Source organism: Medicago truncatula, chromosome 5, assembly GCF_003473485.1.
Source record: "Medicago truncatula cultivar Jemalong A17 chromosome 5, MtrunA17r5.0-ANR, whole genome shotgun sequence".
Lineage (NCBI taxonomy): Eukaryota > Viridiplantae > Streptophyta > Magnoliopsida > Fabales > Fabaceae > Medicago > Medicago truncatula.
The window spans coordinates 20402671-20418545 of record NC_053046.1 but is presented as its reverse complement, the minus strand read 5'-3'; the positions used below and the strand labels follow the sequence as shown (position 1 = coordinate 20418545).

The 15875-nt window shown below is 34.4% G+C and overlaps 2 protein-coding genes across 2 annotated transcripts; one reads left to right on the top strand and one right to left on the bottom strand.

Annotated features, from left to right (window-relative positions):
- The first annotated feature begins 3219 nt into the window (after positions 1-3219).
- Positions 3220-5041, top strand: LOC11436423 (protein BIG GRAIN 1-like E). Its single transcript, XM_003614184.4, has one exon. The coding sequence runs from the start codon at positions 3944-3946 to the stop codon at positions 4820-4822; it is 879 nt and encodes a 292-aa protein (XP_003614232.1). The 5' UTR covers positions 3220-3943; the 3' UTR covers positions 4823-5041.
- Positions 5042-14239: 9198 nt separating this feature from the next.
- LOC11425949 (F-box/LRR-repeat protein 2) lies at positions 14240-15520 on the bottom strand. The gene has a single exon (XM_003614182.2). It carries the CDS (start codon positions 15518-15520, stop codon positions 14240-14242), a length of 1281 nt encoding a protein of 426 aa, XP_003614230.2.
- Between the last annotated feature and the right edge of the window lie 355 nt (positions 15521-15875).

The following is a 15875-nucleotide window of genomic DNA, read 5'->3' as shown; positions in this document are numbered from 1 at the left end:
TTTATGCTAGCATAAATTCCCGCTATATAAATCTTCCTGTTACTTCATACATACTCCAACACCAAACATTGTGAAGAATCATACCTAACCACAAAGTCACAATTGGTCCCCCACTGAGCCAAAGGTTCGGTAACAAAGAACCACGATTATTAGCATAATGTTTAGTAATCCTAATGTTTGTACAAAACCATCTAGGAACAGAACTTAATGAAACCATTGGCTCTGCCAAAAATACCAATGACGGGCCATGAACACGATACAATTCACTAAGAGTTATACGGTAGTCATGATTACCAACTCCTCGGATATTCCAGTAAATTATCTTCACTGAGAATCAGGGAGAGGACCCTGAGAGCGGGTTGAATATGTTTCCTTGGCCGCCTTTTTCTTTTGCACCTTTGTCAGATAAGGAGTAGAAGGGAGCTCTGTTGTAACACCGATCATCAAAGAATCTTTCACCATTTCAATCTCCTTTTGCAACAGCGGATCCACCGGATCATCCGGCCTAGCCTGAATATGTTGTAAATTAGGAAAATCTGAGACCAAAGTAAGGAATGGTTCCATATCATTTCTCATAACCTAGGGGCGGACAGTTTCTTCCGAGATGTTTTGTAAAGGCATGCTAAAAGAAGTGCTAGAACGCGCATCATTATATGGGGATTGTTGTACTTCATGAACCTCTTTATTTCCAACCGTAACCTCATGCGCTACTGATTGTGTGACATTTTCTGCAGCTGATTGTGTTACCATGGAGGAGACTGTGACCTCCGGTGCTTGTGACTGCGTGGCCTGGGATGTAATATCTTTCACCTCCTCATGCTAAATTTTGGAAATCAAAGGTTCTTTCTCTTGGATTTCTTTTGTCTAATGTGTTTCAAAAGCTTTCGAAGAACCAACACCATCTGGATTATCCTTTGGTTTCCACTCAGTTTTATGTTTTTGCGAATTTAGTGGCTTCTTTCCATTATCAATTGGATCTACTTTCTTGTCTACTTTCCTCGGATGTAAACAATGACAAGAATTGACGTTATGGCCAATACTTTTGTAGTGTGTGCAAAACTTAGGTAAACCTTTATATTCAATAGCAATCAGAAACGCAAATCCCTCTCTTTCGACCATCACTTCATAAAATATGTCCTTAGAGAGATCCAAATCAACCAATATCCTAGCATAATGACGAAACATATGGTTTTTGGTAACATGATCAATGAGCTACGGAGTACCAACCGCCCTTGCTATCTCATATAACGTCCCTTCCATCCAATATTCATGTGGTAGTTCCCATAGGCGGATCCAAACTAGAGCATGTGTTTAACGTTGCATATGAATATTGAAGTCCTTCGCCCACTCAAATAATCGAAGCACTCGCGGCTTCAAATTGATGGTCCCCGCAGCCCAAACTTTGCGCAAATCCTCATGAGATGCAAATATAAATTCGTATAATCCCCTAACAAGTGAGAGCAGACTCCATGGACCAGAAACTTTCCATATTATCTGAAGCTTTGCGAATAAGTCCTTGGAAGAGTATGGTTTGTCGCCTTTGTTTAACATCAGGCTACTCCGAATGTTAGTTCGACAAGCTTCCAACCCTCGAAAGTAAGCATCCTTTGTTATCTTAATTGACAATGTTTCCCCACGAATTACAGGCGTTGGTAGAGGTTCAGTATTGGTTACCTTAGGGCCACGGAGTGCCTAGGCAAATGATGGTTTCAGAATGGAAACTGGTATTGGAGTGTTGTGTGCGACCATTGCACGAGCCTAGGGAGAATCAAGTGTTACTGTCAACGTAACCGGAGCCGGAATAGATATCGCCAACTCTACTTGCCAATCAAACATGGTGTAGGGAAGAACAGTGACCCCAAGTTGAAGCTCTAACGAACCAGGATAATTTAGAAAAAGAGCAAGATCAGTGCTTGCGAAAATAAAAACCCTAGCAAACAATAGTTCTTACAGTGAAACACCAGATAAGTTTCTAAGTATGAGAATTAAATGAACCAATCTTTATAACACCTGAAGGCATTAACGCAATTGCGTATTCTTAAAGAGAAGAAACCGAACTGGCAGCCATCGGAAGAGTCAGCACCGCGCCGGAGCAGAGGGAGGAACCCTAAATCGCAAGACCTAAAAAACCGGAGTTAAGAATGAACGCATAAAAGAAAATTTGAAAATAATTCAAAATACATACGAGGCATCGCTTTTTGCTTGGCTAGAAGCCACCTCCAAGACTTTGCTTTAATATCATCGACAATCTCTTCGACTTCCGTGTTTTTTGAATATTTTGCAGGGTGTTGGAATTTTTTGTTATTATGAGTGAAATTTCAAAAATTTATGAGAGATTTGCGTAGACTAATAATTAAAATAATATGAGAGATTAGGAGTCAATTTATATATCTATCAAATTTTTAAGCAAATTTTGAAAATTAAGAAATTTTAAATAACTCAAACATCATAGAGAGGAACTTCTTCAAAAACAAAAAATCATAGAGAGGAACTTATTTGTAACAATATTTGAAAGTTGGGTAATCAAATTCGCTAATAAAGCTATTGGATGACAAAAATCGCACATTAACTATAATAAAGGACAGAAATTGCATTACAATAAGTCAAAAAGAAAATTAAAGTTGATTATACTATGTTGATTAAAGTTGATTATACTAAGTATGCATGTGTAGTTCTTAAAGTTGTTTGCACTGGAAAAGGCTACTCTACCATTATCCTTTGCTCCATTGGTGGGACTTCATGACATATGACCTTCCTTGATTTTACTTAAAGAAAAATTTGAAGATTTACATGACAAGACATTTTCTATCTATTAATATTAATTATACTAATCTATATTTCTACTATTACAGCTAATTACTTGAATCTGCCAGTGGTTGGAAATTGAAATATTACCCACTAATAGTGATTTAATATGATGAAAATTAAAAGTCCTTTGTTATGAAATGAACCTAAAGAGGAAGCAGTGAGATATTAATGGGCCATAGTAAATCAATCCTAGTCAAAAGAAATTACCCTCCAAGCAATTACTTTTAATTTGTTAAAAGAGTGACTTTGAAGCTCTCAAAATTATGGTGGGATCTCTTTAATAATTATTCTTCATCTGTATAATGATATAAACACAGGAAGGTTGGTTAGATTGTATATCTACATACATGCTCATCATGGCCATGACCATGACCATTGGATGTATATATCCATAGCCAACAACCTACTCAACACTCAGTTCCATCTCAAACCAATTGAAACATATAGAATCCAATGAAACACAGCTCTTTGCTCCCCACAATCTCTAACACAAACTTCTGGTGTTAACACCATGAGAAGGATAAAAGCACTGTTCCCACTTACATAAACCCCACTTTCTTCTATATGGTAACGGAGACATGAGCACCGGACACAGACACAATACGTAGACATATGTAGCTCTGTTGCATCTACAGTTGTTATTGAAGGCGTGTCCAGTGTTCACCATATGTTGGTATTGAACACCGACACAAATCATTACATTAGATTAATTCATTTTATCAAATAATGATTGATGTCGACGTGTCAATTTCAGTGTCATATCTGTGTCAAAGTAGATGTGATTGAATGTAACCAATATTGGTTGTCAAAAAAAAAAATGTAACCACCAATATCATGTGGGTATTGGACACTCTTATGTGTCGGACACTAGACACACCTTCGATGTGAAGTGTAAGTACTTAATGCATATATTCACATCATTCTGGTCCTACACAAAAACTCCTCCTCATCATATAAAATCATGGCTAGAGTTGTTGATTATTCTAAACTGACCATCCCACACTACTCTCAATCATTTCAAAACCCTTTGATATCATCTTACCATCCTTGATATAGCCTCATCCTCTTGTTACATATTCCTAACCATACTTTTCAAACATTCTAAATTTGCAAAAACATCAGAGATTATTACACCATGTCCCTAGCAGGACTTATTATAGACCAAGAAATGAACCACAATAAGAAATCCTTCCACAGAAGAAATGATTCTGGTGAGCTTGATGTGTTCGAAGCATCAAGATACTTCTCAGGATACAATGAAGTTATTGGATACAATAATAGCTCAACTTTCACACAAAAGATTATGAGAGAAGAAAGGAATGGATACAAAGGTAGAATAAGCTTAGACATGCCAATGAGAAGCTTACTTCCACAACAATTTCATGGTGGAATTGATCAGAAACAAATGAAAGAGAAGAAACACAACAAACAACCTAGCTCACCAGGTGGTAGACTTGCAAGTTTCTTGAATTCTCTCTTCAATCAATCAACATCGAAGAAGAAATCAAAATCAAGTTCACAATCCATGAAAGATGAAGATGAGAGTCCTGGTGGTAGGAGAAGGAGGAGAAGCAGCATTAGTCATTTCAGAAGCTCTAGCACTGCAGATTCAAGGTCTATTTACTCTTTGAATTCGGGTTTTCGAACTCCTCCTTATGTAAACACTCCAACAAAGGGATGCAGGGAATTCAAAACCTTATTATCAGATCAAAAGAATGAAGTGTCTTTGAAAAAATCATCAACCACTTTGCAAAATGAGTTGTGTTGGGATGATAAGAAAAAGAGAGACTCAAATTTGAAACAGTTTGTGGAGAAAAAGTACTATGAAGAAGAGAAAAGGGAAGTGAGAAAATTCAATGAGGTTGATGATGGTGCAGAAAGTGATTCAAGTTCTGATTTGTTTGAATTGCAAAACTATGAATTGAGTCATTATTCAAGTGGTTTACCTGTATATGAAACTACCAACATGGATAATATCAAGAGAGGATCAACAATTTCCAATGTCCCTTTGTGATGATGATAATGTATAATTAATTTCTACTTAATTTGTTTCATGTTGAATTAGTTATATATAGTTAATTAGAAACTATGAAAAGGGAAATCTCATAGATTTTGCTTGTTTTGTTTTCCTTTGGATTTGATTTGCAACCTTCTTCCAATACTTTTTTTCTTTGTTTGTACAGTTTGGAGTTTTTGCTTGTCTTACTCATCTAATTTTATCTACTTTTCTTTGCTTTAAGAGTGCAAAAAAGCATAACTAAATTGGTTCCAATTAGTGGCTTCATTATATTATTTTAGCCGTGATTTTAGGTTTGATATGCATCAAGAGTTTCATTTAGGTTGCAATTATGTAAAATTATGGACATTTTTGAGATGGAATAATCATTGTGAGCTTTAATCATTGCCTGGCATGCCTTAATTTGATGTGGAACAAGCCTTCGGGACCAAAATACAAAGATGGGTATCGTACTATACTATGTCAAGCACTGGCGGAGCATGAAAAAAAAGTTCAGATAGACCACTAAAATTAACGGTTGAAAAATTGTTTAAAGTCTCGCAAAATAGACTTATAATTGAATTTTTTAAATTTTTCGGATGAGCCACTACACCACTTTGCAGGAATTTGGATCAGCCGAAACCTAAAACCGACACAAAATTGTATAAAATCTTGCAAAATATACCTATGATCGTTAATTTTTTAATTTTTTCGAGTGGGCCGTGGCCCAGCTTAGCCCATGAAGGGCTCTGCCACTTATGTCAAGCAACGCATGAATTTTTTTTTTATGCATACAAATTTAGGATGAGAGGATGATGTCTAAGTCTATGATAGGAAAGATTTTAAGATTTAAAGGGTACTTAACAAATAAATTTACACATATATCTCTTTTTCTTAAGTCTATCAAGACTTGAACTCGAAGCCTCCAAATTCAAAACTCATCTTTTATCGTTATATAATATCCTGAAGTTTCTTCATCTATATATTCATTATGTTTGATGCTATTAGTCGTTTTAGAGTATTAGCTCATTAACTCAGAAATTAAATTAATAAAAGGATTAAATGCAATTTTGGTCACTCAATCTTTACACTTATTTGATTTTTGTCCTTGAAGTTTAAATTGCTGGATTTTTGACACCCTGAAGTTACACAATTTTTATTTTTGGTCTCGTAAGTTTCAATTACTCGATTTTAACCCCTCAAATTTATCCCATCTACATTTGCCAATCCCTCATTTATATGTTGAATAAAAAAATAAATTTTATAAAAATGAAAAACCATACCACAAAATTAAAACAATTTTTAATTTAATTTTTTAATCAAATTCTAATCATTTTATGTAGAATTAATTACATTCTAAAGTAATTTTAACATAATTTGTCAATAAATTATATATACTTTTTTAAATAATATTTATTTTTTGTTTTTTTAGTATGGCAATATATTTTTTTTGAATCAGCCAAATTTATTCTTGACGAGATTGTACAAGCAGCACAACAACTCTCGGAAAAAAACAGACAAAGAATACAAATGGCGCCGTATATAGGCGGAATACCTCAAACCACAACAAATTTTACCACCCCGGAACACCCAAGACCAAGCAAAGCAAAGCCAAGCTAAACCTGGGCTAAAGTATACAAAAATTAATTTTTTATTGATAACATGAATATCTCAACAAGTGTGATGTTGTTTTATGAAGGAGTAGAACAACCCAGGAAGATCTGATAAAAGTAAATATCGCAAATTCCAAAAGTGTTCATGTTATTCAATTGATTATTGTTTGCAACTCAAAAATTTCATGGAGAACTTGATCCATAAATCCATAAAGGAGAGCTGCAAAAGTACACCTACAATAGGATAAAAGAGCCAAAATAGTGAGAGAAATCACCACTTTCAATGAAGAAGTCTGCCAACAGTGTAAGACCCTCAAAGAAAAGAAAGGAGAAAGATCCTAAAAACTTCTTGTGGCCTTTACTGTATCCGGCGGAATAATCTATGAAAGGGAAGACATGTCACTTGTAGAGCGCGATGAACACCCTGAGAATGGGAGGATGGAAGACCCCAAGAACTTCCCCATGATCATTACAATATCCAGAGGAATATATTGTGAATGGGAAAACATGGCGCCCACTGAACCATATGGAAATTTCGGGAGTAAAAAAATTATCCATGCCGGAGCCAAAAGCTACTTCAGACCCTCCAAGGAATGTGAGGTGAAAGACCTCAAGGCCCCCTATTTGTGTTGTTTGTGACGGAATGAGGGTCCCATAAGTTGGATAACATGTCAACCATGAGGGAACAAGCAGAAAATGAGGTCGTTCACGAGGAAACCACTCCCACAACTCTACAAGAAGAGAAGAACCTCTCAAGGGTAATAATTGATCCCAGTTCCTCAATCGACACACCGACTCCAATCTACCTTGGGAACCATTCCCTATTGTTTGAGGGCATCGAGCCAAGTAGAGTAGGTTTCAAAACTCCTTTTGGCCCTGAGAGAGAACCGACGGAAGTGAACTCCATTTTAGGAGGCTTCCTAAGGAGTGAAAGAAAGACAACTGATTCGGTAAAAATAAAAATAATGGAAAGTATGGCACTGGTATAGTACTACTCCATGGGGAGCGTAATAGAGAATGATGGGATGCCTATCTTGTTCTATGACGAAGATCTGTTAGCAATTCTTCCGAATTACCACATACCATTAATGGTCCGAGCTGTAATGGCCAACTTCGTCATGCATCGAATCCTTGTGGATCAAGGTGCCTCATGCAACATTATGTTCAGTAATCTCTTTAAGAACCTCATTCTCTCGAAAGAAGGCATGTCATCATACAACAGTTGCGACCTTACGGCATTCAACTGCAAAATCATAGGGATTCATGAACTAGAAAGTGAAGTTCGGAAAAAAGAGGTCAGGAAACGGTCAAATTGCAATTCCTAGTAATAGACCGCCCTTTCTTGTACAACAGCACTATCGGCTGCACCACCTTAGCGAAATTAAGGGGGGTCTCTTCCACAGTCTAATTAAAAATGAGGTACCACTCCAACAAGAACAAAGTGGTGACAATTTTTTCTAGGGTTAATAGTGCTTTACCCCTTTATAATGTAGGTCATTTTTGGGTTTGCCCCCTATAATTTTTGTTTTGTTTTCGTCCTTGTAAAAAAAATTGTTTCAAAATACCCCCCTATTATTAGACCATTCAAAAACCAAAATTTTCTGGAATTTTTTTTCTTCTAAAAATGGCATATTAGAGGGTATTCTGAAAAACAAAATACAAGGACAAAAACAATAAAAAAAAATTACAGGGATAAATAAAAAAATGACCTATATTACAGAGGTTAGAGCACTATTAACCATCTTTTCTATTATAACCGCTATTTTTATTCTTTATTTTGGCTCTAAGTGAATTTGCTCTATTTTGGCCGTTTTGCTTTTCTTTGCTCCGACCCCTAGATATTCTGCATCTGCCAAGGCGGCTTTGGAGGTACCAAATTTACATGTATAGTTGAATGAAGGTTGTGGGATGCAATTTCTGGCCGGGTTGAGTGGGAGTTTGATCTAGAGCATTCTCTTTATGGCTTACAGTTGGAGGCTATCAAATAGTTAAAATAATGGTGTAATTTGATAGCCTTTTGGGATAATGATGCCGACAAACAAATGATTTGTGGGGAACCAAAAGGGTCGGTGTAGCTATCATTGTGGGGGTGGCGGGACCAAATTTTGTTATAATTCAAAATTCGAACTGAATTACAACAATTTCAAAGTTAAAAAGTTTTTTTTTTTAAAGGAAGTTAAAAAGTTTTTGTTAACCGGTGTATGGAAACATTCTTTAAGAATTTTTCAATAAAAAATTACTTCCTCTATCCTTAACTATAAAACTATTTCAAATATAGAATATATATTTATAAATTTTTAAACACATTTATTATTCTTTTATTAACTATACCTTCGTAATACTAGCAACTATTTTGAAAAATGAACGATCAACATTAAATGTTATATATTATACAAAAATGAGCAATTTGGTCAAAGTCTTAGTTTGATTCTTCTCGCCTAATTTTTTTTTTTTTTTTTTACAAAAATAAACGATATTCATTCATTCAAATTAATAGAGTACATCGATATAATACAAATCCAAATTCGCTAAAAACAAAAAGGATGAATCTGTGAACAAACTCACAACATCCATGTTAATAGCATAAAATGGAAAAGTACATATGCCTACAAATATGACTAATATGACTATATTTATGTCTTCGGAATACTCATGTCTTCAGATCTGCAACGTTGACGACGCCAAAGTCATTGTCATTGATCGGATCTGCACTTGATCAAAGCTAATCTTTCAACTTGAGTCAAATAAACACCGTACTAAGACGGGAAATCAAAAACACACCACACAAAGACGATAAATCAAAACAAACAGAGTTGTTCAAAGACGACGAAATCACAAAAACAAACAAAACAAAACAGAAAATATGTGAAATCACTTATTCAAATTAGAATAAAAGGAAAAACAATTTGGAGGGTGATTTTTGGGTCAAAATTGATCCTAAATCACCCCTCCAAAAAGAAGAAGAAGAAGAAAGGGGTGACGGCTAAGGTTTGAGAAGGAGAGAGTTTACGAGCTAATACTTGATTTTGCCTAATTTAACTTAAAAAAAAATCAGACAAATTTATTACTTCAACAACTTTTCTTAATATCTTTTGTAAAAAAAAAAAAAAAAATTTTAATATCCGTAATTTTTGCAAAATAGTTTTATGTAAAGGGATGGAGGAGTATTCTTTCAAGAAGTTAAATATTTCAATTTTCTAATACATTGATTTCAAAAATTTCATAAAAATTATTATTTAAAACCTTTAAAAAATGCTCCAAAAACACTAGTTAGCATTTCTCTTAAAAAAAATATTATATGAATTTAGAAGTATAATACAACATAATTTATCTGAACAATTTTAAATTGTACAAGTTTTGTATTTATCAATGTACATATCTGAAATTTTGTCAAAAAAAAAAAAAGTATATATCTGAAATGATATTAACGGTAGAGAAACTTCAAGAAGGAAGAGATACATGTCCATCTTTTCTCATGGGCAGTCAAATCTTCCTTTTTCATTTTCTTTGCGATTTGTTTTTTGTAAAAGTTAAATAAATTAACAGATGTAAATAAACAAAAAAAGTTGCCAATCATTTCACTAAATGCTAATCAACATATATACCATGATCAACCCTTAAAAATACGTTATTTACTTTAATTTAATGTAGAACTTTTTCCCTACTAAACCACTCGTGATAAAATCAAGAATATTAGTACTAAATCTTTCAATTAGGTCATATTTTCTCTTCTCGTCGATTTCAATTGATGTTAGTACATACTAGTAAGTATTTACGATATTGATGACCAAAAGTACTTGCAGTATTTCTATTATTGATGAGTAAACAATCTTAGCATGATAAATAATAGTTCATTAGAGATACGTGTCCATCATAGAAAACGAGAGGGCCTAATCGTTGATATGTCGTTAGGATTATCGTTAAGATTTCGACAGAATCTGGGACTTAGTAATGTTGAAGAAATTGAAGGATAACAAGTTCGACAAGAGAAGATTGGGTTGATAATGGATAAGACCAAGTAACTGCTGCCGAAAGGAAGAGGAATGAGATTTGAAATCAGAAGTTTCTTCAGTTTAGAGATGTTAGTGGCAGCTATAGTTTAGATAGCATTGTACTATTATTTTTCTTAGTATAAATATAATAGTTTTCATGAGGAAAAAAGGGTCACAAATCACATGCATAAAACTTAAACACACGGAATATTCATGTTAAAGCGAGAAATGAGTAACAAGTCAATGTGTGCACTTTATGTTTCTAGGGTTTCCGATGAAAAGAACTAGTGGTATTGTAAAATATTGTTCGTTCCTTCTATATAAGTAACTTATTTATATTTTTTTTGGGTTAATGGGCTTTGTTTGTGATTCAATTTCCTGTGAGTAATTAAACTATAATTTTGGTCCACTAGTATTATATTTAGCTTTTTTTTTTTTTTGAAGGGATATTTAGCTTTTATTGTGGTCCTCTGGATTTTTCTTTTCAATTTGACTTCCTAAAGTTCCAAATATTATACAATTTAATTTATTCCTTAATTTAATTCAATTTGACAATAAAGGTTAGACTTCTTGCTTGCTTCTTTTTTTAATGGATCTTGGTCAGTTTTGTTGTTTGTAATTAAAGAATAAAAAAACGTTTAACATTTGAGAAATCTCTTCTAAAAAAACATTTGGAAAATCTACAATTGGTTTGTTTGGGCCAGATGATTTAATTTCATCGCCTTATGTGAACATATAGAATTAGAAAATTCATTTTTCAATGTGCTCTAAAAAATCCTTCAATTTTATTTGTATTTGGGTTATAAAATCCTGATTTTTTTTTTGTTAGAATGCAAAAGGAAAAGAAAAGAGGCAAACAAAGGAAAAAGAAAACAACACAAAAATGACTACTCTCTAGAAAAGAAAGTTTCAGCTGCATCAATCTTTAAGGAGATTTAAGTGATCATCGGAGGTATGGTAGAGCAGCTCAGTATCTAAAGAGACTCCAAACTTCTCTAACAGTATGGTAAACCGTGACATTGTTTTGGTCCAGCAAATTTTGCACATCTTAAATCAAGAAGAAGACTAATTCATATTGTATATTTGAGTTAAACAAAAAAATCTTCATAAAAATAAGAACTTTTCTACACCGTCAAATTGGCCTATTTGAATGTGTAAAATGTTAGCTCAAATTTTAGGTTTTTCACCTCCAAATTGACCAATCTAAACCTTATTACTTTCAAAACTCGACATTTAGCCAAGTGATCATCTAATCCAAAGGATCTATCCCACCATTTGTTAGGCCGAAAAAATTTCTAAAAAGTTTTAAAGATAAACAAATTTTGTTGATTAAACGGTTAATGGAATTTAATAGTTTTTTGGTATTTCATATGTATTATTGAGTGATTAACTAAGACAAGAACATAGTTTAAATCAAACCGAGAGTCAAATGATCAAAGAACATTGAAGACTATGAACTCAGTCAGAGTTCAGAAGGTTGGTCATAAGGTTCATCAGAACAAAATCCATAAGTTAATAAGATAGACTTTTTTCGTCAAACAATTATTACAAAAAACAATGATTGAGAAAGTGAATAAAATAAAAAAAATTCTTTGATACTCAACTGAGCTTTGCAACCCTTCCAAGTTCTACTTATTTCCTTAATGCCATACTTGCTTAAATTTCTTTAAACTGCTAGCACCTTACATGGATCTCTAGTAACCTGTAGCATATACAAAATGAATCAATTGTGTTGATTTCCCCTTTTTGAAATGTCTCTCAAATGATTGTGAAGCCGACACCGAATTAACATTCACAACCTCGAAAATAAAGACCGTGCGGCTAGATACTAGAGCTTTAATGATGGAAACATAAGGACTTTGGATCAGAATCATATATACAATCTAGATTCCAGAAAGAAAATGTTATACAGATAAAAAGCGGAGCAACGGTTTGTTCATTTGAAAATAGAAGATAAAAAGAGCAAATGTGATGACAATAGAGGACAACAGAGGGATGTTATGGCATATATTAGAGAATTTAAGATATGAAAAATCCTAATAGAGAAAATGCTATTTATTATGAAACATCCGTTAACGAAATCGAAGAAAACGTTTAATTTAGCGGTTGTATCCACTACCTCATGTTTTCCGTCAAGTAACAAGTTAAAATTTTGCTGACCTTTTTATAAAAAATGAACGGAAATAACATTCTTGTCTTTCGTATGAGGGTGATCGGTACCAAATAGCACCTCTCAAAATTTATTAACCCCACTTATTCGAGCTGAAGACGTAACCAAATAAGAAAAACCGAAAAAGCAACAAAAATAGGTAAAAATGTAGCAGAGAGGACAAGATAGGCTACAAAATTAGGACCGAAACATCCACTACACACCCTTTTAAGACCGAAACACATACACCAACTAGGAAATGTACAGAGGGAACAAAATGCTACGACAAAACAAAAGAACAACCCAAAACTGGGGCAAAATCCACTGCACCAAACGAGTAAAAAACAGCAGCAGAACTTTGATCACTCTAAAAGCGCTTCAACTGACACCGAAAAAACGGCCTCAAAAAATCAAGTACAACAACTCCCCAGACTAATCGAATCCGTCCAGACAGAACCAAGAAGTAACAAAAATAACAATGAACCATGAAACAGGAATGCCCCGTAAAGCAGAAAAACACAACTGCTGCTACGGCTACACCAATACCTCTGTTGAACACCAATCTAAAGGAATCGAAAAGAAAGAATGTCAACTCTCTGACACCGACAACACGGAAGCAACATTGCCAATCTAGCGAAAAGTAAATGTGTCAATGATAACTCGTCAAAGTAGTCCAAGGATTTTATACTATGATTTACTTTAAGAACTCATGGGGACTTATAAATATAAAACTCACTATAGCAAACAAATCACATCTCAAAACTAAGTTTCTAATTTAATACCATGCAATATATACTTATTCTAATACGATAGCTACTATCTCACGGGTTCAATTTCTCTGTTTACTCATGCTAGCATGCACACTAATTTTTTTTTAAACCCTAAAGTACACTTACAAAAAAATAACCACCAAGTTTAGCAGTTAAAGTATCAAATACCTGTGCAAGAAACATGTATACATTAAATAAAAGGCTTTGTCGTTAGTTTGTTTGGATGGATCATTCTCTCGTAAATAAGGGAATGGTTACAATTTAGAGGAAAACCTTGGAGGAGAGATTCTCTCATATTTTTTCTTAATTTCTCAATTCAATTTAATTATTGGATTCCTAACAAGTTGAATCAATTTATTAGTTATATACTTCGTATTAACCTGCAAGTTGAATCAAAATAGAAATCCAGGTTGACTGCCTAATTGCATTCTTCCCGACTCCCAGTCCAACTGTCTAATTGCGGCCTATGGTGCCACCATGGCAGGCATCGGCAACTGTTTATGGCAGTTGCGGTTGTTAAATAACCGCATTCCCGCCATGGTGCCACCATTTAACAACACTGCAACCAACTGTTTGCATTACAGTGTAGATTATATAAAACTATCACAATATTATTAAGGGAATTGTCATTCACAGGCTAATGAGTTAAAACGAAATGTTATTCGAAAAACCACTTTTTGAAACAACTTATTGGACAACCAAAATATACAAAGAAATGTAATGACTGACACAAAAACCAAAGCAATGAAGAAAGAAAGTAAGAATACAAAGTGATTATGAGAGAGAAAGTTGTCACAGAGGTTGTCATAAAAGGTTGAGTTAATGCACATTTGTAACTTGACATTTAAAAAAAAAATATATTCTTAGAGAAGTCAATTTAAAAACAAAAACAACTTGCAGAGTTCAAATTTTCAGAATTCTATAAGGCATCCATGCTCTCTCAGTTGTGTGCAGTTTTCTACGACATGTTTCGCTCCTTTCATTGTGACATTATCGCAATTTTTCAGTAGTATTTGCAAAAGCCCACAACAATTCCTTGAGATCACAGATAATGTTTCGTCATCAACATTTGTATATGACAAGTTCAACACCTCCAGCTGGGGAATTACAACGTTTATTCCAAGTAGCTTCGCTCTTCGACATCCAGCTAAGTTCAAATGCCTTAACTTACAACATCTCGTTAAGAATTGACAAATATCTTCAGATATACGATTGCACCAAGGAAAATCAAGATGTTGCAAATTGGGGAACATAGAAGCAAATATTATTATTATTTCATCACTTAACCATGGATTATGACCCAAGTAGAGAGACTTCAATCGAGGATATACACCAAACTGCTCCAAAGAATCCGAAGACCCTTCACTCTCTTTCCCGATAGATGTGTATTCCATTTTGATCTCACAAAGTGAAGGACAGTTTCTAACTAGTGAATACAAGGCTAATTCTGTGAGATGCAAACAATCACTAAGATTTATAGACACCAAATCCGCAAGAAACAACTCGGCAACAAGTTGATCATTCAGAAAATAAGTCTTTTGAAGATCCAAATGTTGTATACATGGACACTTGGATAATAGAGAGCAAATTGATGTAATGAAGTTAGTAGGGTTGTTGATCGTTGAAGGGCGACTGAGGTTGAGCTGTTTCAACAAGGGGAAATAATCGGCAATGAGTAAGAGATCGTTGTTATCATGCCAAGCACAGGAACAACTGAGAGAGGTCAAAGTTTTAATATTTTGGGAGAATGCATGCAACCCATTGGCCGGAAAGCTGTGGTTGCTGGTAATAGCGAGGGATGTGAGTTTCTTCAATGGGAATTGAGATAGTAAGCAAAGAATATCGTTGACAACGTCAAAGCGGGAGTTGAGGTGAAGGGAGGTGAGGTTGGTGAACCTTTGGAGTAGGCCTTTGACGAAAGGGACTGTTGAGGGATTGACAGTGAGTGAGAATAGGAGAGAATTTGTTATAGAGAGGAACTGTTTGGAGACGCGGGATAGAGAATTGAAACAAGGACGAGGATTCAAACGGTGACGATTGTTGTCGTTAAGGATGAATTTGAAAATAGATTCCCAACAGTCGTCGGGTAAATATAAATATGCTTCTTCTTCATCCAATTGTTGTGAAGAAGATTTGAGAGAAGAAGCTGTCATCTTCCTTTTCATTGGCATTGAACTAGGTGTGCGTTTCATGTTTCTAGGGTTTCGATGAAAAGAACTAGTGCTATATACTGTTTTTTTTTTTTTTTTACGTTAATGGCCTTTGTAAATTCAATTTATGTGAGTAAACTATAATTTTGGTCTATTATATTATTTTTAGATTTTATTTTGGTCCTCTGGGTTTTTCTTTTCAAATTGGCTAAGTGATATGCAATTTGATAATGTGGACTTCGCGATGGATTCTAAAATTACTTATGATGCTTTTCACTCTCAGAAAGACGGCATTTTCGAGTTTGGACATATTATTTCGGCTTGCCAATCCCTTTTCTCCACTCACTTCACAAATTCTCGGGTTGAGTTCACTAGGCGACAAGCGAATGCGGCAGCT

Coding starts and splice junctions, on each gene's coding strand:
- LOC11425949 (XM_003614182.2), bottom strand. CDS start 15,520: ATGAAACGCACACCTAGTTCAATGCCAATGAAAAGGAAGATGACAGCT.
- LOC11436423 (XM_003614184.4), top strand. CDS start 3,944: ATGTCCCTAGCAGGACTTATTATAGACCAAGAAATGAACCACAATAAG.